The 27,301-nt window shown below is 33.6% G+C and overlaps 3 protein-coding genes across 6 annotated transcripts in view; 1 reads left to right on the forward strand and 2 right to left on the reverse strand.

Moving 5' to 3' along the window:
- The window catches only part of LOC117173650 (exosome complex component RRP45), a 49,694-nt gene extending 34,261 nt beyond the window's left edge, over positions 1-15,433 (reverse strand). Inside the window, exon 1 of the mRNA XM_033362291.1 lies at positions 15,192-15,433. Coding sequence (XP_033218182.1) covers positions 15,192-15,257 — 66 coding nt within the window. The 5' untranslated portion in view covers positions 15,258-15,433. The remainder of the gene's footprint in view (positions 1-15,191) is intronic.
- A 1,766-nt stretch (positions 15,434-17,199) lies between these two features.
- On the forward strand, positions 17,200-24,533 carry LOC117173962 (mitochondrial import inner membrane translocase subunit Tim8). Its single transcript, XM_033362611.1, has 2 exons — positions 17,200-17,385; positions 24,226-24,533. Exons 1-2 carry the CDS (start codon positions 17,263-17,265, stop codon positions 24,388-24,390), a joined length of 288 nt encoding a protein of 95 aa, XP_033218502.1. The 5' UTR covers positions 17,200-17,262; the 3' UTR covers positions 24,391-24,533.
- Positions 24,534-24,588: 55 nt separating this feature from the next.
- Positions 24,589-27,301, reverse strand: part of LOC117173959 (zinc finger C4H2 domain-containing protein) — a 36,543-nt gene continuing 33,830 nt past the window's right edge. For 2 of the 4 annotated variants that reach the window (XM_033362605.1, XM_033362606.1), the window contains exon 5: positions 24,589-25,134. In XM_033362605.1, the coding sequence (XP_033218496.1) occupies positions 25,005-25,134 (130 nt within the window). In that variant the 3' untranslated portion in view covers positions 24,589-25,004. The remainder of the gene's footprint in view (positions 25,135-27,301) is intronic. The other 2 variants (XM_033362608.1, XM_033362607.1) reach the window with 1 other exon arrangement.

Raw genomic sequence — 27,301 nt, forward strand, 5'->3', positions numbered from 1 at the left:
TAGGGATCGCGAGCAGCTAGAACGCGCACGAGATCGGGCGTCAAGAAAATCGAGTTTTCCGTAGTTTTTCGTATATACGGTCTATGGTACATTGGATTTGGATTAAGTGACGGTAATTACATATGTGTGAGTGTTATCAATGAGTGGGGTGACTTGTGGGATTATATTTTTGGAAAGGACGCTGAAATGATTGGGGACAGTGAGGTTAGGAAGATTAATGGGCAAGGTGGCAACCAGGACGGATTGTCATCGTCGTCACCGGTCACCGTCACCGAGAAAGGAAGCAGCAGAGACGGAGGAGAAGAGAGAAGATCGACCGATCGATACGAGGGACTCGACACGGTCAGATCAGAAACCAGAAATGAAAAAGAGGCGATCCGGGCGCACTGGTAGAACAGAAACACTGGCCAGAGAAAATGCCAAGAGCGCCAAAACGCTAGCAGGATTCTTGGTTCATAATAACGACCAATCAGTGTACAAGACCTTGAGCAAACTGCAGAGATCTCCAGCAGGAGAATGATAATGGGGAAAAAGGGAATACCTGAAGAAAAAGACAACTCAAATGAAGAAGGACGATTGATGGGAGAATCAGAAGCAAGAGATTTGAATGCAGGAGAATTATCGGGATAATCAGAAAATAGCGAAGTCGAGGGGAACGGAAGGACCAACGCAGAGCAGGATTCATCTGAGAAACTTGTTGGGGGCGAGTTGAAGTATGAACTTGAAGAAAGACGGAAGAGAAGAAACAGTGTTGTATTGAGAGGATGTCGGTCCAGAGGGAGAGATCTGGGAGAGGAAATAACAACGACGTTATTGGACTTGACAGGTGTTCATATTACGACTGAAAGTCTAAGACATATAGCCGGGGGAGTCTTGATTAAACTGGATTCATGGGGGACAAAAAGACGATTACTGGCCAATAAGCACAGACTCGGGGGGGGGGGGGGGGGGGGGGGGGGGGGGCAGAATCTTTGTCGACGATGACCTAGCATGCAGAGAGAATGAGATTCAGGATTGGATTAGAAGCAAAGTTGGGGAAGCAAAGAGGAACGGAGATAAAGTTAGTGCCAGATATATGAGCTGGGCAATTAACGACAGCAAATTTACATGGAGCGAGGGGGAAGGAACAGTGAAGAAGAAGCTCTTTCGTGCAAGAAGAGGAGGGAGAGGTGGCGAGTGGGGTTGCTAAAGGTGTTGTGCGGAATCTTGCGGGGGGCAGAAAGGTTAAAGTAGTGTGGAGTTTCTTGAATTCCTGTGATATAGTCATAGTGCAAGAGACGTGGGTCGAAAAGGACAGAGGACGTTCTTTTGGAGTCACTGGACAAGGATTTTATGTGGATTACCAAAGCTGCGGTAATAAAGAAAAAGAAAGGTAGAGCCATGGGGGGTCAACTTATTGGGGTGCGTAAAAATGTATGTGGGAATGTGAAAATGTATGCGTGGGAGTTTGGAATTGCGATCAGCGCAGATGGTCTAGGCAACGGGGGAAAGAAAGTGAACATTGTATCTATTTATAATAATGTAGGGGTTAAAAGGGCGACGGATAAGATGAGAAGTTATAGAAAAACTGCAGGAGAGGGGTGAGAAAGTAGTTATTTTGGATGACTGGAATGCAAGGATTCGGGAGGAGACAGACGGAGGCCAAATTGACACAAATTTTGCTAGAAACTATTATGGAACTAGGGAGTCTGAAGACAAAATTGTAAACGCGGAAGGAACGAAATTGTTAAACTTTTGTAAAGAAATGGGGGTAATTATCATGAACGGGAGGATTGGTAATGACCGTAAAGGAAAGTGGACGTATCTCGGGGAGGACGAGGGTTCGATTATCGACTACATAATTGAGTGTGAGGGAATCGGAGATTCGGATATAAAAGATATCGAGGTGGTAACGAGAATGGAATCAGATAATTTTCCGGTGACCTTCAAGATAGCTGGGAAGGCGGAACTGGGGGAAGGTACTAAAAAATACCAGAAGGAACAGAGGACAGAGGGAGGGAACAGAAATAGAAGGACAGCAAGTACCGTATAAATTAGTGTGGGATGACAACAAGAGCAAGGAATGTAGGGAGAACATGAAAGAAATTGGAAGGGAAACAATAATGGAAAACGGAGAACATAAAAAAGGAGCAGAAAGGGTTGGTATGATTAGAAATCAGAAGACGAGAAGAACGGGGGAGGGAGAAAGAGAAAGGGAGTTCAAGAGAAGAGATGAGGAGGAAAAGAAATTGATGAAAAACGTTTCTAAACACTTAAAAAAATATTTGAAGACAAAAGGGAACAGGGAACGGGAGGACTATAAAGCGAGTAGGAGGAAATCGAAGGAATAACACAGAGAAAGAAATAATCGAGAAAGCAACCAGAAATGGGAAACGGTAAAGAATAGTAAAAGTATGGGAGATTTTTGGGGGCAAAAGGTTTTAATAGCGGTAAAAAATACCGGAAACGGTAAAGAATAGTAAAAGTATGGGAGATTTTTGGGGTGCAATAGGTGAGTTTAGACCGAAACGGAGATGTAAAGGGAATGGAATTAAAAAAGTTCAGTAGGAGAAGCATTTCATGAAACTCCTGCGAGGCCAGGATAATAAATCAGAAAATCCACGAACTCATAAGGGACTAGACGAGAACGAAAAAACAGACACGGCACTTGGGGAAACCGGAAGGAGGCAGGAAGAGGGAGGAAATCAGGTATTAAAAGGGGATAAAGAGAGGGTTAGAGGGGAAGGGGCGATTTGGAATTGGAAATAAATAGGAAATAACGTTTGAGGAGGTAGCGAAAGTAGTGAACAGATTGAAGAACGGGAAAGCACAAGGCGAAGATAACATCGCCACAGAATTTTTTAAATGGCTACCGAAAGTTTGGGCTTTAGAGGTACATAGTATATTAAATGGGCTCTGGATGGAAGGGAAATTGGCTCGGGGCTGGGAAAAAACGCAGATATTTCCTATAAACAAAGGGGAGAATGAAAGTGAAACGGAAAATTATAGAGGAGTAGCACTCCTGGATGCCAGGCAAACATTTTAACATCCATCTTGAACTAAAGACTTAGAGGCTGGCTAGAAAAGGAAGAGAAGTACGAAGAAAGCATGGCAGGTTTTAGGAGGGGAAGGGCTATTCGGGATCATGTGAGTTCTCAATTCGCTAATCAACAACAAACTGAAGGCAAAGGGTGGCAAGCTTTATGCGGCGTTTGTAGATATCAAGAAAGCGTTTAATACAGTCGATAGAGGGCTATTGGTACAGAAATTACAGAAAATAGGGATTTAAGGTAGAATGTTAAATATAATTGTAAAGATTTACAGTAAGATATTAAATGAAGTTATTACGATTGAAGGGATCACAAACTCATTTTCTACAAACAGGGGCGTGAGGAAAGGGTGTCAACTCAGTCCGACCTTATTCAATATACTTATAGGAGATATGGATGAAGCTTGGGAAAAAGGAAATGTAGGAGGGACAGTAATAGGAGGAACCAAAATTTTTGGACTTATGTTTGCGGACGATTTGGCCTCGGTGACGGAACATGCGGAGGGACTCACGGAAATGCTACAAAATCTAGAGAGATATGTCAAAAAGAATAATAATAATAATAATAATAATAATAATAATAATAATAGATCTTTATTATGTTCCACGAGATATCTACATTAGCTTACAGAAAGAGATAGGCGAGTGGACATAAAAGGCCGAGGTTCAGCCTTAGCTGCTTTACAACCTAACCTAATAAATTAGAAATCAACGGAAATAAGATCAAGGTAATGATATTCAAAAAAGGGGGAAGAAGGGCACAAACAGAGAGATAAGAAGTAGAGGGCAAAGAATTGGAAATAGTGAATAGTTCCAAGTATTTGGGATATTGGTTTTCGACGGGAGGAACCTGCACAAAACATACAGAGAAAATAGCGGGGAAAACTAGAATTGCCGCAAATGCATCATGGGATGTTCTAAATAGAGCAAGAATGAATAGCTTAAATAAAAGATTGTATCTGATGGACATCAGATGAATGCAGGAGGAATGTACGGCGTAGAAATTTGGGGCTGGACCAGAAGAGAGCCAATAGAGAAAATGCACGGTAGGTTTGTTAAAATGGCAAGGAGAAATGATACATCAAATTCAGGCTACATCTGGAGAATGGAGGCAGGAAGACAGAGTTTAGATGTCGAAGCTCGGGAGCGAGCGGGGAAATAACTTATAAGAATGTGCGAAATGGAAAATGAGAGACGGCCAAAAATCTGCTTGAGGGAAGAATTGAGGGGAATAAAGAACAAAAATCCTTCAAATTTGGGAAAAACATTTGAGAAAGCTTGCCGGAATGTATGGGACGGGGTGACAGCCGAATTGCTGTGGAAAGGGGGCGAGAAGAGGAGGCAAAAAAGAACCTAGTGAAAGAAACTGGGACTATTCTCGGACAGGAAATACATGGAGATTGGGGGAGAATAGACAGGTCGTAGTATTGTAGGGGGTATAAAAGTTGTAAATTGCAATTGGGAATGGAGGAATACTAAGAGGATGAAAATATAAGTGAAAGGGATAAAGAACAGTGGGCACGATTCAAATGTGTGAATGTGGGGAAAGTGGGAAATAAAGAATACGAGAACACAATATGCAGACTATGCAAAGAAGAGGAGGAAACCAATTTACATGTATGGAAATGTGAAGAGGCTAGTCAGGTAATAGAGAAAAAATGTGTGGAAGAGGTGAAAGATTGGGTAGCTGGGAAGAAGGGGAGGGATTTTGAAGAATTATTACTTAAAACTTCAAGTGGAAAAACGAACCTCGTCCTCTGCGCGTATGCTAGGGGGTTTGAAAAAGGAACAAGGGAGAAAGAAAATGCAAGTGATTTGTCAAATATCAGCGTTATAACGTTCGAGTTATTTTCAAGCTGTTTTGTATAGTAATTTTGAGTTCCTTATATACAAAGGTTTTAAAATGTAAAAACCGAAAGGTATACATAGATTGAATAAAAAAAATATATAATAAATAATAACATATAACTCACTAATAAATTTATGAAATTAAACAAATTAATTTAAATAAATGTATAAATATAATTAAATAGAAAAAGAAATATAAATAAATCTAGACAAATTATTTTAAAACAATACATTTTTTAGCTAAAATTATTGATCGTCAACCAAAAAAAAAGTGTTTAAAAAAGTAGTTTCACTTTCCACTATAAGTTGACGTATTTTTAATTTAAAAAAAAAAGATGAAACAGATCAATTTTTAATGAAAAAGTTGTGATTTTTAACAAAAATAATGCAAAATTCACCTAAATATTTGCATTTTTGACAACAAGAAAAAACCATTTTTCAACAACACAGTTGAAGTTTCAACCCAAAAAATGACTTTATAACAAAATTGCTGAATTTTCAACAAACTAATCAAATTAACTTCAATTTTCAAATTGTTTCCTGCATGTCCCACTGTTTATTTATCCTCTATTGAGAATAAACAGTAGCATGAAGATTTTTCCAAACAAGCTAAAAAATAGGAAAATTTCACAACTATTTTATTATTTTTCACATATATTTATGTCATTTTTATTATTTGTGTTTGTTCAAGCTGGTTGTTGAATATAATTTGTCCTAAGCTGGACTTCTAGACGCACTATTTGGCTACATTTCTATATTGACACTAAAAAACCAAGATTTTCTCCAAAAATAACTGCAAAGAAGACAATGTGACTGCAAACACTATGGAAAATAAAGTATATCCGAATATTTGTATGATTTTAAATACAAATCTCGGGAAAATTGCTATCAATGTCTCCTGCGCCGCCATTTTGTTTCTTCGGTTTCATTGATATCGCTTATGGTAGATATTCGATTGCACTGAACTCGATTTTGAACCAAACATCATTTGAAACAAAGCAATTAAATGCATTTATATTTTTTGGTGAGATCTACAAGAATCACTATCATCATTAGCAGAGGCTGACATTCACTAACGACATTTTTTCAACCATATTATAACATTTAATTCTTTTGCTTCAGTCGAGTATTAGTGCAATCGAATGCTTACTATCGATTGGGTTTATCGATCGCACCACTGAAAGTGAGTGAGTGAGTGAGTAAGCGACAATCTTAGATCAAAATGGCTCTGCCATTCTAAAGATTCCTAGGGCCAGAAAAGCCCAGAGAAATTCTACGCAAGCACTCAGGTAGACATATTTAAAGGTCCAGGTAGTTCTTTTAAATGTTTTAAAGGCTTTAAGGTGTCCTTTCCGAAATTGTAATACGATCATAAATAAGAAGCAGAGAGGCTGAAATTGAAATAAGAATTCGATCATAAAAAACAAGCAGACCCTACCCAAAGAAATCTCGGAGTTTTCTTTAGCGAAATAGCTTGGCCCATTTGAGTCTATAAACAAAGTCGATTTGAAACAAAATAGTCTCGGAGATAGTTTGAGAGATTTGGGTCCTTTGCAAGATCCTTTTAGTAGTCGTTTTAAGAGTGGTGCGACGGTAATATAATGTTCCTTTTGTATTCGTCACATACCGGGCGGGCAGAGTTATTTACAGTAGTTGGTCGTCGCTAACCCGACTCTCCCTTTTTCAATTATTCTTCAAATTATTAACACTTTTTTTCAATCAATGAATTTTTTCATTATACTTATTTATAATTATAACTTATATACTAATATACAATTTTCTAGTTGGAGTCAAAAATGTTATCTTTTTTGGCGTATCTCATTCCATTCACGAGAAACATTGTATTAATTCCAATTTTGAGCATTTTAAAAAAAGTTAGATATCTGAAATCATCGAAACCTGCAGATTCCGAATTATTATGTTTTAGGCTGTTAACTACGAAACTTAAAGAATCTACTTCTAAATTTTAATCCTAAAGCTTAACAAAGGACCCTTGAGTGTCGGCTACTCTATTGAGATAGCCTCTCTGCTTGTTATTTATGATCGTATTCTTATTTCAATTTCGGAAAGGATATTTCAAAGCCTTCAGACCATTTAAACGAGCTTCCTGGACCTTTAAAAATATCTAACTGAGTGCCTGCGGAGAATTTCTCTGAGCTTCTTTGACCTAAAGAATTTTTAGTATATACTCAAAGATTCTTTTCGGTAGGGGAGAGCCTATATCAATAGAGTAGCCGACACTCAAGGGTCCTTTGTTAAGCTTTCGGATTAAAATTTAGAAGTAGATTTTTTAAATTTCATAGTTAACAGCATAAAACATAATAATTCGGAATCTACTGGTTTAGATGATTTCAGATATCTAACTTTTTTTTAATGCTTAAAATTGGAATTAAAATGACATTTCTCGTAAATGGAATTTTGGAAAGGACATTTTAAAGCCTTAAAAATATTTAAAAGAGCTACCTGGACCTTTAAATATATCTACCTGAGTGCCTGCGGAGAATTTCTCTGAGCTTCTCTGACCCTAGAGAATCTTTAGAATATACTCAGACATTTCTATCAATAGGGTAATTTGAAGAGAAATTGAAAAAGGGAGAGTCGGGTTAGCGACGGCTAACTACTGTAAACAACTCTGCCCGCCCGGTACGTGACGAATACAAAATAAACATTATATTACCGTCGCCCCACTCTTAAAAGGACCACTAAAAGGACCTTGAAAAGGACCCAAATATTTCAGACTATCTCAGACACTAAATCATTCAAATCGACTTTGCTTATAGACTCAAATGGGCTGGGCTATTTCGCTAGAGAATACTCAGAGATTTCTATCGATAGGGTGGGGATAAACAGAGACGAGATTCTGTCTGAGCTTTTCCCAGGATTCTTGATTAAAATCACAACAAATTTCGGATATTCCTAATTTCCCAGAGTACATTCAGTAAAAAAGGTGATCGTGGTCAGTGTATTATTTTTTACCATACAAAGAAGAAATTTTATCAAGGACTTATTGTAATGATTAATGAGGCTTGGGCAAATGGAATATTCGAAATTTGGTATATTTAGATGTGATAATATGCAGCAATAATGTACGTGATGTACAAAAGTCAAAAGGATTTTCAGAGTTATGAAATTTCCCTCTTTCTAGATTTTTAGGAATCGCCTTTGCTGGCTTCAAAATGAATCAATATTATCTCTGCCATTTAAAAGGCTTGGAAGATAAAAATAAATTATTATTACGAAAATATATATTTTGTTATTTGATTCGCAAAGAAATTGGATACATTCGGAGAGACGTAGGTAGTCATTCGGAAATCAATCGGCAAATTTCGGTGATATTCGGAAAGAAATCGGAAACATTCGGAAATGATCAGAAAGAAGTCGGAGAGTGGGACATTCGGAAAGGTTCATGGGACGACTTGAAGTTCGGAAAGAAATCGGAAGCGAAGTTCCCATACAATTCGGAAAGGATCAGAAAGGAACCTCTTTCCAAATCTTTCCGTTTCTTCCTCTAGGGCAGTGGTCGGCATGCTCCTGACCAAGTCAAGCTACCCTGACCGGACTGACCAATGACTTACTTTCTGGTCAGGTACCTGCGAACTTGGGCAGACCATCCTTTTTTCCATGGGTCCTTTGTTAAAAAATGGGAACATATTTGAGATGAAAAAATTCTTAATTTTGCAATCAGTGATTTGAAAGTAATATATTTGGAATCTGCGTATTTTTCCGATTCCAAAGACACGTAATATGTCTATAAAGGTTCAAAATTTGAGAAGTACTTAGTATTAAATTGAATATTAAGCTGAACTTTCTTGATATTAAACTCCGTCAAATATTCAGCTTTTTTAGGCAAGTAATATATCATTGGAATCGACAAAAATCGTAGATGCTGACTATGCTATTTTCAAATCGCTAGCTGAAACATTAAAAGTTTTTAAAGTTCCTTACTTTGACATGCCTAAAGACAAAAGACCCCTCCTGGAGTAAGCTCACTTACACTGAGGTCCATGAATATACCGAAAAGTAGTAGGAAAAATTAATTAGGGGCTGGCCTGACCATACCTGAAAACTGAGCAAAAAGTTTGCCTACCACTGCTCTAGGGTGGTGAACGGCACTGGGCCGTCAGTGGCTGCTTGGGCGGTCATATAATGTTCCTATTGTATTCGTCACGTACCGGGCGGGCAGAGTCATTTACAGTGCCTGCCCGCAACCAAACCTACTCCCGTTTTAGAATTTGCTTCAAGTTATTAACAATTTTGTTTAATTTATGAATTTTCTCATTACAGATATTTATAATTATAACTTATATACTAATATAGTACTTTGAAGTTGAATTTAAAAATGTTTTCTGTTTTGGAGTATTCCATTCCATTTACGAGATACGTTATATTCATTCCAATTTTAATCATATAAAAGAAAAAGTTAGATATCTGAAATAATCGAAACCCGTAGATTCTGAATTTCTAACCTTCTCGTAGAAAATTTCAATAAATTTTAAAAATTTAAAAACTTATTGGGTGAAAATACCCTTTTAAAAATTGTAATGGACACTTGAAGGGGAACTCAGGTATAGAAAACTAGCGGTACAGGTAGTGGTGTTTGATGGTCAACTCTGTCGTTTGTTGGTGTTTGGTAGTGATTTCTGAACGTTTGATGGTCGAAATTACAGATTATATCGGATCTGTTGGAAAATACATGTGGCTCGTGAAAAGACTCTGCGCATGCTTATGCGCACGTGTGATTGGTGCGAAATTTAAATTTCAAAATGCTGTTTTTCAATGTGAACGCTGTTTGGCAAGTATAATTGTATATAATTCTAGTTTTTAAGCTTTCGAATACTATAGGTTTTTTTTTTTTTTTTTTTTTTTGAAATCTGAACTATTTATTATTTTATATTTTAAGTTTTTCGATTTTTAATTACAAGATAATCTTTGAAAATTGACTCTAAGTACCGATCTGTAAACTTAATTAAGGCAATGTACATTGAAATAAGTTCCTTTACTGTAAACTAAATGATTTTAATTTAAAAAATACTTTAAAAGCCAACTGTAACAGAATCATAATTCAGTATCAATTTGAAAAAAAATCTTCGCCCGCATTTTTGAGCGCACCTGGGGCGCGCGACTGCTGATTCTCGCAGCTTCGCGCTCGGTCTTTGTATTTTTGCCAGATTTGTGCACAGAAATTTTAAAATTAAGGGTAAAAGCATCGACAACTGTAATTTTGAGATTGCCAATTCCTTTTGTTAAAAGTGCTTCACTCATAAGTTTGAGAGCGCCTGGAGCGCGACTATTGGTTCTCGCGCTTCGCGCACGACAATGTATTTACCTCGCGCTGCGCGCTTGATCTTCGTATTTCTTCCACATTTGCTTACCTTTTAATATTAAAGGTCTAAGCATGGCCAACTATAGCTTGACTATTGTGAATTCTCTTTTGTTAAAGCTATTTCGACCTTTAGCGAACACACACCTATCACGTATCTCGTGCTTCGCACGCGACTTTGTCCACAATGTTAACTTTTCTACATTATGTTCCAGACTTTTATATTAAATGTATATTACATTTATGTATGTGCCTCGACTTGGGATTGCTTATTTAGATATTGCAAAATAAAGTACAAATTTAATTTATCATGGTCACTTCAATATTTGTTTCTAATTTTGCAATAAATTTTATTCTCAGCTACCTTCAAAAACGTATCATTTCAATCAATTTATATTATTAGAATTCATAATATGCATTGGTATTGAAACATATGTATTTTTATTGCTTTGTTTTTATATATATTTTTTTTTATTTTAATCTTGTTTTTGGACAATTAAAAGAAAATCTACTCATTCTGTCTCGAAATTATTTATTAAAAATTTATAGATCGTTTTCGGGTTAACAAATTTCGTCTATTAATTTTTTAAATAACATGTGTTGTTTTCAAAAAAATTTAATTTTTAGTGTTTTTTTTAAGATTTGTATTATTATTTTAGTAATTATTTATTTATAATGAACATTAATTTTTAATATGATTTAGTTTTTCTACGCGTCCTATCAAAATATCATTCATCACAAATTTTGAACTATTTTTTGGATGAACAACATTTGTCAATCAATTCTTTTCATAGTTTGTGTCGTTTTTGTTCAAAAATTGAATCGTTTCAACGATTCTTAATTTTTTTCAAATTTATACTGAATTATGGTTCTGTTACAGTTGGCGTTTAAATTATTTTTTAATAAAAATCATTCAGTTTACAGTAAAGGAACTTATTTAAATGTGCGTTGCCTTAATTGAGTTCCGAGCCGGTACTTAGAGCAGTGATCAGTACGCTCTTGCCCAGGGCAGCCTACCCTGCCCTGGCTGCCCTACGACCTACTTTCAGGGCAGTACCTGCGAGCTTAGCAAGACCACCCCTTTCCTCAGGGGTATTTTGTTAGAAAATGGGGAAAAAATATGGGATTAAAAAATTCGTAATTTGGCAATCAGTGACTTAAAAGTAATATATTTGGAATCAAAATTTGAGAAGTACTTAGTATTAAATTGAATATTAAGCTGAACTTTCCTGATATTAAACTCCGTCAAATATTCAACTTTTTTAGGCAAGTAATATATCATTGGAATCGACAAAAATCGTAGATGCTGACTATGCTATTTTCAAATCGCTAGCTGAAAAATTAAAAGTTTTTAAAGTTCCTTACTTTGACATGCCTAAAGACAAAAGACCCCTCCTGGAGTAAGCTCACTTACACTGAGGTTCATGAATATACCGAAAAGTAGCAGAAAAAATTAATTCGGGTGGAGCCTGACCATACCTGAAAATTAAGCAAAAAATTTGCCGACCACTGACTTAGAGCAGTGGTCGGCAAACTTTTTGCGCGCTTTTCAGCTCAGGGCAGAGTTGGCCCAAGAAATTTTGTTCGCCTGCCGGGCTTTGTTCGTCAACGCTATGGTTCTCGTGCGTGGGGTGCGGTTGTGTTAGCTTTTCTCCACCAGGGTTCATTGTGAGATGGAGTACTCAATGGGGATAAAAAGTTACCAATCTTTTTTTTTAATTTCTTATAATAGCGATTTAAAAGTTAAAATTCGAAATCTCTGATTTTTTTTCAATTATTTGCATCTAAAATTCTTCTTGGGAAGTTTAAAATCGATTTTTTGAAATATTAAAATTTTTATTAACAGTTACTTTTAACTAAATTAAAAACGTTGACTAAAATCATCAATAAATTTAATTTATTGAAGTTTACTGTACTTCTGTTCATTTTTCCAGGCAAATATTTGGAAGTAAGAAAACCCCTTTCCTTCGCTCCCTCTCGTGATACAACTCCTAAGCTGGCAAATGTCATATATAATCAAATAAAATGACTATTATATATATATACACACACACGCACACACACATATATAATATTTACCTGTAACTCTACTGTCTCTCCGTGTACACAAATTGAATTTAAAAATAAAATAAAACGCGAAAGTGAAAAGGGCCTGTCCATTACTTACGTAAGGCAATTTAAAGCAATTTTGTCCCCCCCCCCCCTCAATAAGACAACATAAGATCCTAATAATAACCCCCCTCTAACTTACGTAAGATTTCTACCATAAATTCTAAAAAAAGTACAACTGATTTTTTTAAGCCTATTTATTCAAATAACAGTCCGGCACAGTATTCATTTTACAATCCACTAATTATCACAACTAATTTTATGAAATAAAATTTATTTTATTGTACATAAATAATATTAACTGAATGATCATCAATAGTTATAACAGAGTGCTGTTCAATTATTTTTTTATTCACTTTCAGCGTTGTTTTCTGTGAATGGATTTGCAATCCAATCTTCAATAGAATTTATGATAGGTATTCCTGTGGGCTCTGCACTCATACTTTGATTTAAAATATTTTCAGCAAACTCAAAGTCTGTAAAATCTGTCTGTACATCAATGTTGTCGATCCATTCGACTACTGTTTCCCCTGTTTCTTCTTGATCCACACACAAAACTTCATCTTTGCGTTTGGCTAACATTGAAGCAATTTTAGATTTCTTTTTTTGCCAACGAACAGTGTGTTGAAGCATCCTCATGTGAACTGTAGCTGCTTTTTTCGAAGCAAAATATAAGCCACATGTCTTACAACATCTATCCTTTAATTGTAACCGCACACTTGGACAAAACAAGTCGTATGGCATCTGAATGAAATTATGTTGGATAGGCTCTTGATATGCTAATCTTTGGAAAAATGGTAAAAAAATTACGTCTTGACTCTTTTTGGTACTTTCCTCAATAGAGCATATTTTTATTTTGCCAGTCTTTTAAGAGATTGGACAAGGAGCTGGGATGAATCTATCTGGTAAAAACGAAAGAACCTTACGTAAGATCCTCTTCAAATTCATTTTATTTTATAGTAAGACATCGTAAGATTTTTCTGACCCCCCCCCCCCTCCTAAATTGCCTTACGTAAGTAATGGACAGCCCCAAAGGGGAAAATACTAAACTTTTTCTATGAAAGATAAGACTTAAATTTTTGAAAAATGAAATTTGAAGCAACAGCAGACGACTTATTTCTTTTTAATTATAGAGAATTTCTGATTAAGAATTGTAACAATAAATTTCCTTAAGATTTTAACAAATTAAATTTAACAATAAAATAAAACCCTAAAGTAAAAAGCGAATGACTCAACTCTTTCCAGGAAAGGTAAAAATTAATTTTTTTGAAACATGAAATTTGAAACGACGGAAAATGACTTGTTATTTTTATTATATATTTTTTTAATTACAAATTTAAATAATAAATGCCCTTGAGATTTTAACAAATTGAATTTAAAAATAAAATAAACCCCGAAAGTAAAAAGAAAATGACTAAACTTTTTCTAGGAAACATAAAACTTAAATTTTTGAAAAACGAAATTTGAAGCGACGGCAAATTACTTATTTCTTTTTAATTATATTTTTTAAATTACAAATTTTAATAATAAATGCCCTCAAGCTTTTAACTAATTCTAAAACTAAAAATATTGTCTTCACATTGTCATGCACTTGGGAACTAAGTTTGGAAATTAAAAATGTTCTTATGATAAAATTTGAATTTCACAAAAGCACACTTTTTAAACGTTGTTGCTTCAAAGTCCTCATTTTTAACTAAAAATAAACTGTTCGTAATCCTATATGAAAAGTAATTTTATATTTTACATATAAGAATATCGAATATTATAAGAATTTTATAGGCTTATACCATGCCATTCGATGCTAATTTTGAAAACGAAAACGTTTCTAATAATTAAAACTGAATGTAAAACTAAATGTGTTATTGCTAATTGAATTTCAGATTTTTAAGACGTTTCTTAGATTCTTTTTGATCGGAAAATTCCACAGATTACTAATGTCACACTTTCAAAATGTTAATTTTGAAATTTTAGGAATTTTTAGTTTTTAATTTTAATCCCTTTAACGCCATCCGCTTAACAAAGGAAACAGCCGTGGCAGCCTGGACCTTCTTGGCGGCAGCAGGTACTGACACGAGATTAAAAATCGAAAAACTTAAAATATAAAAAAATAAGAGAGTTCAGATGTCAAAAATAATAAAACCTATAGTGTTCGAAAACTTAAAAACTAGAATTATGTACAATTATACTTGCCAAAGAGCGTTCACATTGAAAGGACATTTTGAAATTTAAATTTCACACCAATCACACGTGCGCACAAGCATACGCAGGGTTCAATAACGGGCCACATGTATTTTCCAAAAGATCCGACTTAATCTGTGATTCCGACCACCAAACGTTCAGAAATCACTATCAAACACCAACAAACGACCACCAAGCGATATCATACAGAATGTTAAAAAAAAAATTGAAGTGGGGTGCTAACGGAAGTTGACGCACCAATTTTGAAAACTCGGGAACTTTTTTAATTTTGACCACCAAATGTTCAGAGTGGACTACCAAACACCACCAAACGATACCAAAAAGAATGTTTTGAAAATAGTAAAAAGTGTTGTGGCACCGTGAAATTGGCACCCCAATTTTGACAAATCAATAACTTTCAATTTTAACCACCAAACCTTCAAAGTTGACCAACAAACGCCACCAAAAGATTCCATATAAAAAAATCTGAAATTTTAGAGTTAGGGTGCTAACTTCAAGGTCTTCTGAATCAGCACTGACCAGTGCCGTTTCATTGCTTTTTCATCGGCAGGGCTAGAACTTTAAGGAAATCGATCAAAGTTATATGCACTGTTATTTGCCCCAAGGTTTCAGTGTCAGTCACCACTCTGTTTAGAAAATAAAACCAAAAACCCCCTAAAATTTCCAAAAAACAAAAATGTAACTCACCGTTTCATGCGAAATGGCTTTGTTGATGAAGTTCCGTTCGCAGTGCGACAAGACTATTTCCTTCATTTTGTGGCTCTTAAGAATAGCTGATGTAAAATATATAATTACAAAACATTCAATTAACCATAAACACTTACATTATGATTTTAGTAAGTAACTTTGATAGTTCTGTTCAGAACTTAAGAAACGGCTTTGCCGCCTGCTCTGCTCAACACTGCACTACTTTCAGGCTATGTTGATTAAACACGTGTTTGAAGACCTACGCCTGCGCACTCCTTCAGAAGCGGCATGGTTGAAAATCTGAGTCCGAAGCAGCCCTGTGCATCTCTCCATATTACAGATTTTAACTTGACCCCGACACTGTCCTAAGTTGATTAGTTCCTAATATCTCCAGCGCGGCGCTAGTTGTCCCATCAATCCCTGTTTTTACATAGAAAGCAATGGGACTAAATCACTTTTTTAATTTTTTAGTTAAAAAAATGTTATTTCCATGCAAAAAAATTCTTGAAGTTAAAACAATGTTACTCATTTAACATTTCAAAATACTTTCCCAATCATTTTTTATGAATACTAAAGACAAAATATGATTTATATGTTCGTACAATAATCCTGGCAAAGTGTAATATATCTTAGATATGAATTTGAATGAAAAGTAAAATATTATTCTTAAAGTTTAGTGTCGAAAACAAATTAACAATATTGTTAATGGAATGTAAAAAAATCCTGGAGAAAAATTTGAATAGTACTAAGTTTAAACTTACCATGTGAATACTCTCGCTTATGAATATATAATAGATATAATGTATTTCTTATTGAATTCCCTACCTCGTTTCTCGTAAATGGAATGAGATACGCCAAAAAAGACAACATTTTTGAATTCAACTAGAAAATTGTATATCAATATATAAGTTATAATTATAAATAAGTATAATGAGAAAATTCATCAATTAAAAAAAAGTGTTAATAATTTGAAAAGAAATTTAAAAAGGAAGAGCGGATTAGCCACGACCAACTAATGTAAATAACTCTGCCCGCCCGGTATGTGATGAATAGAAAAGGAACATTATATTACCGTCGCACCACTCTTAAAACGACCACTAAAATGATCTTGAAAAGGACCCAAATCTCTCAAACTATCTCCGAGACTATTTTGTTTCAAATCGACTTTGTTTATAGACTCAAATGGGCCAATCTATTTCGCTAAAGAAAACTCAAAGATTTCTTTTGGTAGGGTTTAACTAAATTTACATTTGAAAACATTTTATTTAATAATCAGTGAAAAATAAAATAATAAATTTCTTTAATTGCTCTCTTTTATCATTATATCATTTTAAGTATTTAAAACAAAGATGTTAAAACATTGATTTATATTTCCATCTTAGACGTTTTATAAAATTATAATTTATATTTGTTCTTCTGAAAAATAGTTTCTTTTGCAACAATTTGAATTATTAAATAAACTATTTTTGATGTTCTTTACATATTTTTATGTTCTTGAATAAAAATTTAATTCAATTTCAATTACATTTTTCTTATTATATTAAATAGCGTAAGTACTCGCTAAACCATAAAATATCAAGTTTGAACTTGTATACTATTTAAACTTTTTTCGCAAAACTATTTACATGTTTTACTAATATAAATATTATTTACTGCGTTTTCAGATATAAAAAGGATTATATTTAACTTTTTATTCAAATTAAAATCTAATATTCCACTTGACCAAGTTTATTGGGTGAAGTTTTAATTCATGTTTTCCATTAGAATTTATATACATTGTTTGGAAAATTGTTTTGAAATATGAAATGAGTAACATTATTTTCATTTCAATATTTTTTTTAACGAAAATAACATTTTATTTATTAAGAAATAAAAATAAAGTGGCCTACTCCCATTGCTTACAATGAAAAAACAGGGAGTGATGGGGCAACTAGCGCCGCCCTGAAGATATTAGGAACTAACCAACTTAGGACACTAAGGGATCGCCATTTTGTTTTAAGATGCACAGGGCTGGTCCGAAGATCCGATTCTTGCTTGATTTCTTTTGAATAATAAAAAATCTGTTTGGAAAATGACTGAAGCTTATGGAACCGGCAGTACAATTTACGATGAGACCGAAAAATCAAAGGTTGGTGACAACGAACTTGCAGAAATGCTAGAAATCGAAAAGCAAAAGATGCAATTCAACGAACAGGTAAAATTTCATCAGAATTTCTAAAATTGAGGTTAGAATACATAAATTTCTAGGATCTGATTTTTAACTGAAATTTTATTTAAATTATTTTTTATTTGTCAAAGCCCAGAAATCGTGAAAAGTAATTCCTTGAGTTATTTCTTATCAAAAATAGTTTTCTCTCTTAGGAAATTGAAGCAATTTTACAAGATATCCTAACCTAAATTTTTAAATATTAAGAATATTGGAAAATTTTCCTGTATATTTCCAATATTTTAATGTGTTATATGAGAAAATGCTGAATTCTATATATTATAGGAAATAAAGTCATTTCATTTCTGTAAGGGAAATGGTGAAATTCCTCTGCAATTTTATGAAGTTTATCATTATTTACTGTAAATGACCTTTGATTGATTTTTTAAAACTAAGTAGGCAAATTTGGGTAAAACTTTAAAATAGCGGTTTCTATAGTATGCCCTACCGATAGAAATCTCTGAGTATATTCTAAACTCTAAAGACGCTAGGGTCAGAGAAGCTCAGAGAAATTCTCCGCAAGCACTCAGGTAGATATATTTAAAGGTCCAGGTAACTCTTTTAAATGTTTTAAAGGCTTTAAAATGTCCTTTCCGAAATTGAAATACGATCATAAATAACAAGTAGACAGGCTGAAATTGAAAAGAATTCGATCATAAATAACAAGCAGAGAGGCTATGTCAATAGAGTAGCCGACACTCAAGGGTCCTTTGTTTAGTTTTCGGATTAAAATTTAGAAGTAGATTGTTTAATTTTCATGGTTAACAGTCTAAAACATAATAATTCGGAATCTACGGGTTTAGATGATTTCAGATATCCAAGTTTTTTTTTAAATGCTTAAAATTGGAATTACCCTACCGATAGAAATCTCTGAGTATTCTCAAGCGAAATAGCTTGGCCTATTTGAGTCTATAAGCAGAGTCGATTTGAATGATTTAGTTTCTGAGATAGTCTGAGAGATTTTGGTCCTTTTCAATGTCCTTTTAGTGGTCCTTTGAAGAGTGGTGCGACGGTATTATAATGTTCCTTTTGTATTCGTCACGCACCGAGCGGGCAGAGTTATTTACAGTAGTTGGTCGTCGCTAACCCGACTCTCCCTTTTTCAATTATTCTTCAAATTATTAACACTTTTTTTCAATTAATGAATTTTTTCATTATACTTATTTATAATTATAATTTATGTACTAATATACAATTTTCTATTTGAATTAAAAAATGTTATCTTTTTTGGCGTATCTCATTCCATTCACGAGAAACATTGTATTAATTCCAATTTTGAGCATTTTAAAAAAAGTTAGATATCTGAAATCATCGAAACCTGCAGATTCCGAATTATTATGTTTTAGGCTGTTAACTACGAAACTTAAAGAATCTACTTCTAAATTTTAATCCTAAAGCTTAACAAAGGACCCTTGAGTGTCGGCTACTCTATTGATATAGCCTCTCTGCTTGTTATTTATGATCGAATTTTTATTTCAATTTCAGCCTCTCTGCTTATTATTTATTATCGTATTTCTATTTCAATTTTGGAAAGGACATTTTAAAGCTTTTCTGACCCTAGAGAATCTTTAAAATATACTCAGAGATTTCTATCGGTAGGGTAATTTGAAGAGAAATTTGAAAGGGAGAGTCGGGTTAGCGACAGCCAACTACTGTAGATAATTCTGCCCGCCCGTTACGTGACGAATACAAAAGGATCATTATGTTACCGTCGCCCCACTCTTAAAAGGACCTTGCAAAGCACCCAAATCTCTCAGACTATCTCAGAGACTAAATCATTCAAATCGACTCTGCTTAAAGACTCAAATGGGCCAGGTTATTTCGCTCGAGAATACTCAAATTTCTATCGGTAGGGTGGTCCTTTAAACTAACCAAAAAAAAAAAATTGCAATCGATGAATTCTAAAGGAAAAAGGTTGGGAAGAGCATTTTCAGACCATAATATCACATTGTTTATGAAAAAAAACAGGCCGAGATGCACTTTGCGTACCGTACTGAAATCACTGCCTTAATCACTAACAATTAATCCCGATCGAGATGACTTTGACGGCTTTTGTTCAAAATGACTAATAACAACAAGATAATAATAAAACAAAAGGGACAAGAAGGTTTTTGCAACAAACAAAAAAAAAGCTGGCTAGAGAAGGGTCATAGAAGAGTGGTCAGTCACATCTCGAATCTCTTTTCCAGGTCGCCCTTAAAAAAACACGTGCTAACGACTGGTCACAGAAGCGTGAGCGAACACATCTCAAACCTCAAATATTGTCAGTCAGGTACATACTATTTCGTACATTTTGACAATTAGAAACAATGAAAAGATTGCAAAAACATTCTTTTCCCTTTTGTTTATTATCTTGCAGTTATTAGTCATTTTGAAACATTTACATACGCTTTAGAGGCATTTTGAGCAGAAGCCATCAAAGTAAACAATTACTTCTCTAGTCTGTCTTCTGATAAACAAAGTGATAATGTGGTCAGAAAATGCTCTTCCCCCACCTATTTCATTTAGAATTTATCGAACTTTACCCAATTTTGATTCGTTAGTTAGTTTAAATGATCCTACTGGAGAAGCCGCTATTCTAAAGTTTCATCTTATTTTATAATTCTTTATACAATAAATAAAGAAATACGGAAATTTTGAAGTAATCGTTGCATTAGGGAAGAGACGGTACCTTCGGGACCCTTTGATTTTATGAATCTGTTGGTTTAAAAAATAATACTATAATATCAAAATCGACGTACAGGTCTCAGTAGTGTATCACTTTGTGATCATATTAATTTATTTCAAACAGGATATAGCGTAATCGCTTATTTAAGAAAAGCAAAATATTCTTAACTCTATAAGCTGTCCAAAACATACCGTCGAACGGTAAGTATTGGACAGTATTACAAAACTTATAAGAGCATTATTAATAGTTGTTAAGTCTTACATTTAAATAGTTCATTTATATCAGAAAAATAAATTTGTTTATTTTGGGGTTATAATGGTTATGAAATTGTTCAACAGCTTTTGAAAAATTAGAAAATTGCGATATGTAATGTTTTAATTTTTAAAAAAGATTGATCTAAAGGCAGTATTGTATTAACTATTTTCTGTAAAATCATTAATAAACGCGTCCTAATTTAAAAAATTCTCAATTCATAGTTTTATTTGACGATTAATTACATAGAAAAACTGCATTTCTAGAAATTACTACACTACACAGGTTATATTTTTTCTTGACAAATGACAATTTTCAAAGTAACATTTAATATTAGGTTAAATAATCGAATTCGATCATGCCTAATAAAAACCACAAAATAGTGTCCTAGAGGTACCGCTTGAATATCAACTCTTAAAGCTCATAAAAATCTCTTTTATTCATGTTAAGGCCATGTGATGAGTGGGTCACGTGACCAGATTTCTACCTTACCGCCACTTTTTTTATTTCCCAACTTATTAGCACACGAAACTCCAAATCGAGTTGATAATTTGGGATACTAAACAAGAAGCACTGAGAATGGTGGGCCTGGCCCTAAATTTGTATAGTTAGGGAAAACGTTTTTTGTTGTTATTAATTTGTTTTGCTTTTTTCGTAATTATTAAAAATTAGGACCAGGCCCACCTTTCTTAGTGCTTCTTATTTATTATCCTAAATTGCCAACTCGATGTGGTGCTTCGTGTGAAAATAAGTTGGGAAATAAAAAAAGCGAGGTTTTATATTGAAACTTTTTACGCAGTTGAGTGAAGTCAAAAGAAATAATATTTAGCAACCAACGAAAGTTTATACTTGACTTTATATTTTTAAATCAGATTATCCCAAGGGTACCGCTGTCCTAAAAGTACCGTCTCTCCCCTGCTTCTCCCTGAAACCTATCTCAAGGCAAACTTGTCTACTCACGCTTGCAAAACTCTAAATATTGTATAAAATATTTTTCTCGGCACTCAATTTTTGATATGCTTAATTAATTTTTTTGAATAATAACGTTATAAAATCGTCTCAAAAAATATTTGCCGTTCGATAAAATTCAACCTTGCCAGCGAGAAACTTATGAAATATCTAGTCTTTTTTCTTTTGTAACAATGGATAATTTTTTAAGTTAAAAAGAGTTCAATATTAAGTAATTTAAAAATTATTAATTTGATTAAAGTTAAACCATTTGTTAACTCGTTGTTTTCAAAATAAAAATATTTTGCAGTAGGACTAAAAGTGAATAATCCTAAATTGAAACATTAAAAATGGTACATGCGTATTTCTAAATGAAAGCCATAATATCTCATTTTTTAAATTTTGTTTTAAGTTTTGGAGCGTTTAATTTAAAAACAATGCTAATATATTTGAAACCCTTTCACGTGATCGTAACGGCTCAGGGAAAAAATTTGTTCATTAGCATGAAAATGAAAGTAAAAAGAAAATTTGAAATCGGGTAATACAGTCTGTTCGGTTGTTGAATTTGAAAAGTCAATTTTTCGAAAACTAAAAAAATGTATTGGTTAAAAAATATGACTACTTTCTTGTATGCACAGTTCTTGCTGGTGAACAGTAATAAAACATTAATAATTAAAAGAAATGTATTTTTTGATTAAGTTGTGTTTTCATGGTGTTTAAAAGATTCAAACATCGTGAGAAAATTACACAATCGAAAATTTCCTAGATCACGAAAAAACTTTTTCGACAATGCAAAATGATAACATGTTTCTTTGGTTCAAGCTGAAAATTTTTCTGGTCTGACCAAGGCGTGTATAACTTCAAAATTCGTTATACATCGACTGCATGATTGCGCTGTGACATTTTAATGTGATTGCAAGGTGAAAACCGGTTGATTGCAATTAACTTTGTACGTCGATTGCAGGAGTTGTGTCGAGTCTGACGCACCTCGAGTCTGACACTTCGGATATTCATTCTTTGCATTTGGAATGCTTAAATGAAACTTTATCAAAAACATCTCTTTTAGATCCCAGTATTTATATGCTTCTTCATATTCTGATTTTTCTACGGAATTAAATATAATTAAAGATTAAGGTGCTCAAAGCTTTCCAGTCTGTGAGGTACACATTCTCATCGTGACTCGTGCTATGCACTCGACTTTTGACAGACATTAGTATATGTGAGCGCTCGCGAAGAAAGGGACCTAATGCGCGGTAGCTTGATTTTACAGGAGGAGCGATTGAAGAGACGGTCCAAGACAGGAACTCCATAAGAGGCCCTCACTTTGCAGTTGAATAACAATTCAAATTTTTAATAATAGAAATATTATTTTTTTATTATAAAAGAGCAAATAAAAAACTGTGGATAGGTGTACAAAACTAATAATAGTTTTTTCCGCATTAGGTGCCTCTTTTCGCGGACGGTTACATATTTATTTTCGGAGTAACCGTACAATAAAAAACAACAATCCTTTCTTGAGAGATTTTTTCCTATCTCGCGTTGTTGTGCAAAAAAATAGGATTTTTGTTTTCATATTATTTTTTTTATGAATAAAACAAAATACCCTATAATTCTACTTTAAAATTTTTACGTATCTTGCGTCTTTTGGTGTAATATTGGAATTTTCGATTTTTGCATATCAATTTCGACAAATAAATTTAAAAAAATTAGCTTTGTCATAAAATGGTTCAAAGAAATTTGGTAGGAATTTTTAAACGCTGAAATTGCTCCAAAAACTTTTTACTCATATTTTGCGTGATTTGGCTTAAAATTAGAATTTTCGAATTTTTCATGTTATTTTTGATAAATAAAACCAGAATTGCAAGTCCTATAAAAAATGGTTCAAATAAATTTTGCAAGAATTTCTGAAATCTACAGTTTCTTGCTGTAATTTTTTCATTATCTCACGGTCTTTGATTCGAAATTTTTATTTTGGATTTTCTGCATAGTACTTTCGAGAAATAAAACCAAAATGACAAGTCCTGTTGAAAAATGGTTAAAAGAAATTTTGCAGGACTTTTTAAAAGTTATAATTGCTCTTTAAAACTTTTTTCACGTATTTTTAATGATATTTTTCACGATTAATACAAACCTGCCTCAACAAATCAACAAATTTGTAGGTGTTTTTTTAGCGCAGCACCATTTTTGTATGTTCGTATTTTTTCGTATCGTCAGTAGTTTAACAAAATGGAATTTTTTATTATTCATTATTGTTTGTTTGCTCAAAATTAAAATTTTTTATTTTTCAAAGATAATTCAAAAAGTTGTTATGATAATCTTGTAGGGCTTTCTAAAAACAACGTTTTTCTTCCCTTGACTGTTTTCATATCGTGCGCTGTTTGCCGTAAATTTTTCATTTTCGATCGATTTATTAAATTTTTCAAATTCTATAAAAATGTTTAATCTTTAAAAAATAGTCTCACCTATTTTGAAAATTCTCTTTCTTTTTGAATTTCTATCCAAAATGGCTGGCTAGCAAACTTGTTTTTTCTTTGGGGACCTAAAAACAGTTTGCCAAAGCTCGATTTAATCCATTCATTTTTTCACAAGTTGTTGTGTTTACGGTCGGACGGACAGACGCCATCGCAAAAATTTGATTTTCGACTTCAGGCAGTCTCAAAACGTGGGGATCCGTTAAAAAATGTATCAAATTTCGAACAATTCTGATACTTCCTCAATCCTAAATGATGATAATGTAAAAGAACATACTTTTGCACATTTTCAACAAATTCTAAATTTCCAATTTTTTATTATTGATACCTCGTAAAAACTGAACATATAATAAAAAATTTGCCATATATTTTTAACTAATAGGACTTTTTTCAAATCTAAAAACTGAACAGAAGATAACAGATTTCATTTTTTTAGCTACTTGTTCCTTGCCACTCATCTTATTGTCAATATTGAACTGTTTTTTATAGATGCACGAGTTCAACAGTATTTGTTGGGACACCTGTGTAGATAGGCCAAGCACGAAGTTGGATGGCAAGACGGAGAAATGTCTGAAAAATTGTGTCGATCGATTTATAGACGTCTCCCTTTTCATCACAAATAGATACGCCCAAATGCTACAGAAAAATTTATAGATACTAATATTTGATGCTATTAAAGAATAAATCAATTAGGGATACAATAATTTTGTTCTGTTGGTCGTATCCTCAGTTTTTACTCGAGATTGGATAGGAGTGATTCTAGTGTTTTGTTAAGCCCCTAAATAAATCTGTTCGCATTAATATTTGCGCATTTCTTAACTCCAAAGAAAGAAAAATACATACTTGACATCCTCTTTTATTATATTTATTTTTCCAATCTCAAATTTAAATATAAATTCAAACCCGGAAGAGAAAATTCTAAAGTATATAATTTCGCGTAGAAATTTAAGCTCTAAATATTAGGACTTAGACTTAAATGTTAAAACAATGCAGAGTACAAAACACAAGCAACTAAAATCTAAACGAATATCTTCATGAAAATATCGCATTCAGTCTCGAGTGTAAATTGAACAAAGGAAGTAATATTGATCAATATTGATTAGAATACAAATACAGTCTTTGCACGATTTTGTTATTTTCTTCTCCTATAATGGTACGCACAATTGGAGAATTATATTCTATATAGAATATAGACCGTTATTCATATTTTTATTGCGCTTCGATTAGGAAATTCTGAAATTCTAGATATTGAACATCAATTCCAATTTTTAGTCTTTCTTCTTTGGCTTCTTGGGATTTCGCGAGCGAGATTTGGCTTTGCAGAGAGGACAAATTGGCGCATTTCTGTGAATTTGCTGGTGACAGGAGAGACAAGACTTCATTGGCGGCGGTTGTTGCCTGAAAAAATGAATGATTTTTAAATGATTAAATTATTTTTTCCGATTTTATTATAAAAAAGCAGCTTTAAATCAACAATAATTATGAAATTGCTCTAAATTTCATCTTTCTAGAATCTTACTGTTACATACATTTGACATAATAAAAAGAGAGACAAAAAGAGGGCAAGATTTAAGGCCATAACAGATCAATAACACAGCCACACAAAAAAAATAAGTGTGTGGATCTGGTAACAAGACACACGTATTTCTATGGATTTTGGAACGCTGAATTCAAATTCGGTATCAAAAATCACCCATCACGTCATGGTTGAACCATAACCTGAAAAAATGACGAAAAATCATGCACTGAGGCAAATAAATTTCAAAATAATGCCAGTGATGCAAATTTTCACTTCAAAAACATGTCGACAAATGTGAAGGATCAACTCTTGCCTGATATCAACTTATTTCACATAACTTTACCCAACAGAACCTAACCTGAATTAAAAGAAATTTATTGAACTACACGCAAAGCTCTGGAAGCATATTTTCCCAGTAGCAAATGTGTGCTACATCGAATGGGTCAACTCGAGCCTAACCTAGAAATAAATCTAACCTAGCCTAACCTTACCTCACGAAACACAATTAAACTGATTGTGTTGTCCCGTTGTGTTTGCGGTACTGTTTGAATCAGCTTGGACTTAACCTGCAACGAGGTCAAACCTATCCTAACCTAAAAAAACCTAACCTAACTTAACTTCACGTAGCACAATTAAACTCATTGTGTTGTCCCCTTGTGTTTGCGGTACCGTTTCATTCAGCTTCGGCTTAACCTACATAGAGGTTTAACCTATCCTAACCTAACAAAACCTGACCTAACCTAACCTAGCCCAATAAAATTCAAGCACACTTGTAGCTATGTAAGCGTACGGTTCTCAGTATTAAATGTGTGCTATATTTAATAGGTTAACTCGATCTTAACCTACAAATGAAGAAAAAAAGAACACGTTATAGCAGGCAGAAAATAGACTGAAGTAGGTCTATAAATCAATTTAATTACGATAAAAAGCAAGATAAAATGTAAACACGAAATATAGTATAAATATATCCCTTAAGTTTAAGAAAAGCAGAGAGAAAAATTTTTTGAATAAAACTCTTATTCATTTGCATGTTTAAGTTATAGTTCGACATTTTAATTGATACAAATATTGTCAGGTTAATTGAAATGGGGTCAATTCTACTTGTAGTTCTAAGTTTCTTCAAATGAGTAATGTGCGTCTAAATTTTTAACCATCTGTAATACAATAAAATGAATTTTATTGTGTTACAACAGGAACACTTAATTGAAGTTGTGTTTGCGCTAAGCAAAATTTCGTTAGGTTCTGTTAAGTTAGATTCATTTCTAGGTTAAGATCGAGTTAACCTATTAAATATAGCACACATTTAAGACTGAGAACCGTACGCTTACATAGCTACACGTGTGGTTGAATTTCATTCGTCTAGGTTAGGTTAGGTCAGGTTTTGTTAGGTTAGCATAGGTTAAACCTCTATGTAGATTAAGCCGAAGCTGAATGAAACGGTACCGCAAACACAACGGGACAACACAATGAGTTTAATTGTGTTACGTGAAGTTAATTTAGGTTAGGTCAGTTTTTTAAGGTTAGGATAGGTTTGACCTCTTTGCAGGTTAAGCCCAAGCTGATTCAAACAGTACCGCAAACACAACGGTACAACACAATCAGTTTAATTGTGTTTCGTGAGGTTAGGTTAGGCTAGGTTAGATTTATTTCTAGGTTAAGCTCGAGTTGACCCATTCGATGTAGCACACAAAATGCTACTGGGAAAATATGCTTCCAGAGCTTTACGTGTAGTTCAATAAATTTCTGTTAATTCAGGTTAGGTTCTGTTGGGTAAAGTTATGTTAAATAAGTTGATATCAGGCAAGGGTTGATCCTTCACAGTTGTCGACATGTTTTCGAAGTGAAAATTTGCATCACTGGCATTATTTTGAAATTTATTTGCCTCAGTGCATGATTGTTCGTCATTTTTTGAGGTTATGGCTCAACCATGACGTGATGGGTGATTTTTGATACCGAATTTGAATTCAGCGCCCCAAAATCCATAAGAATACGTGTGTCTTGTTACCAGATCCGCACACTTTTTTTTGTGTGGCTGTGTAATCAAAG

The sequence above is a fragment of the Belonocnema kinseyi genome, chromosome 5 (assembly GCF_010883055.1).
Source record: "Belonocnema kinseyi isolate 2016_QV_RU_SX_M_011 chromosome 5, B_treatae_v1, whole genome shotgun sequence".
Classification (NCBI taxonomy): Eukaryota; Metazoa; Arthropoda; class Insecta; order Hymenoptera; family Cynipidae; genus Belonocnema; species Belonocnema kinseyi.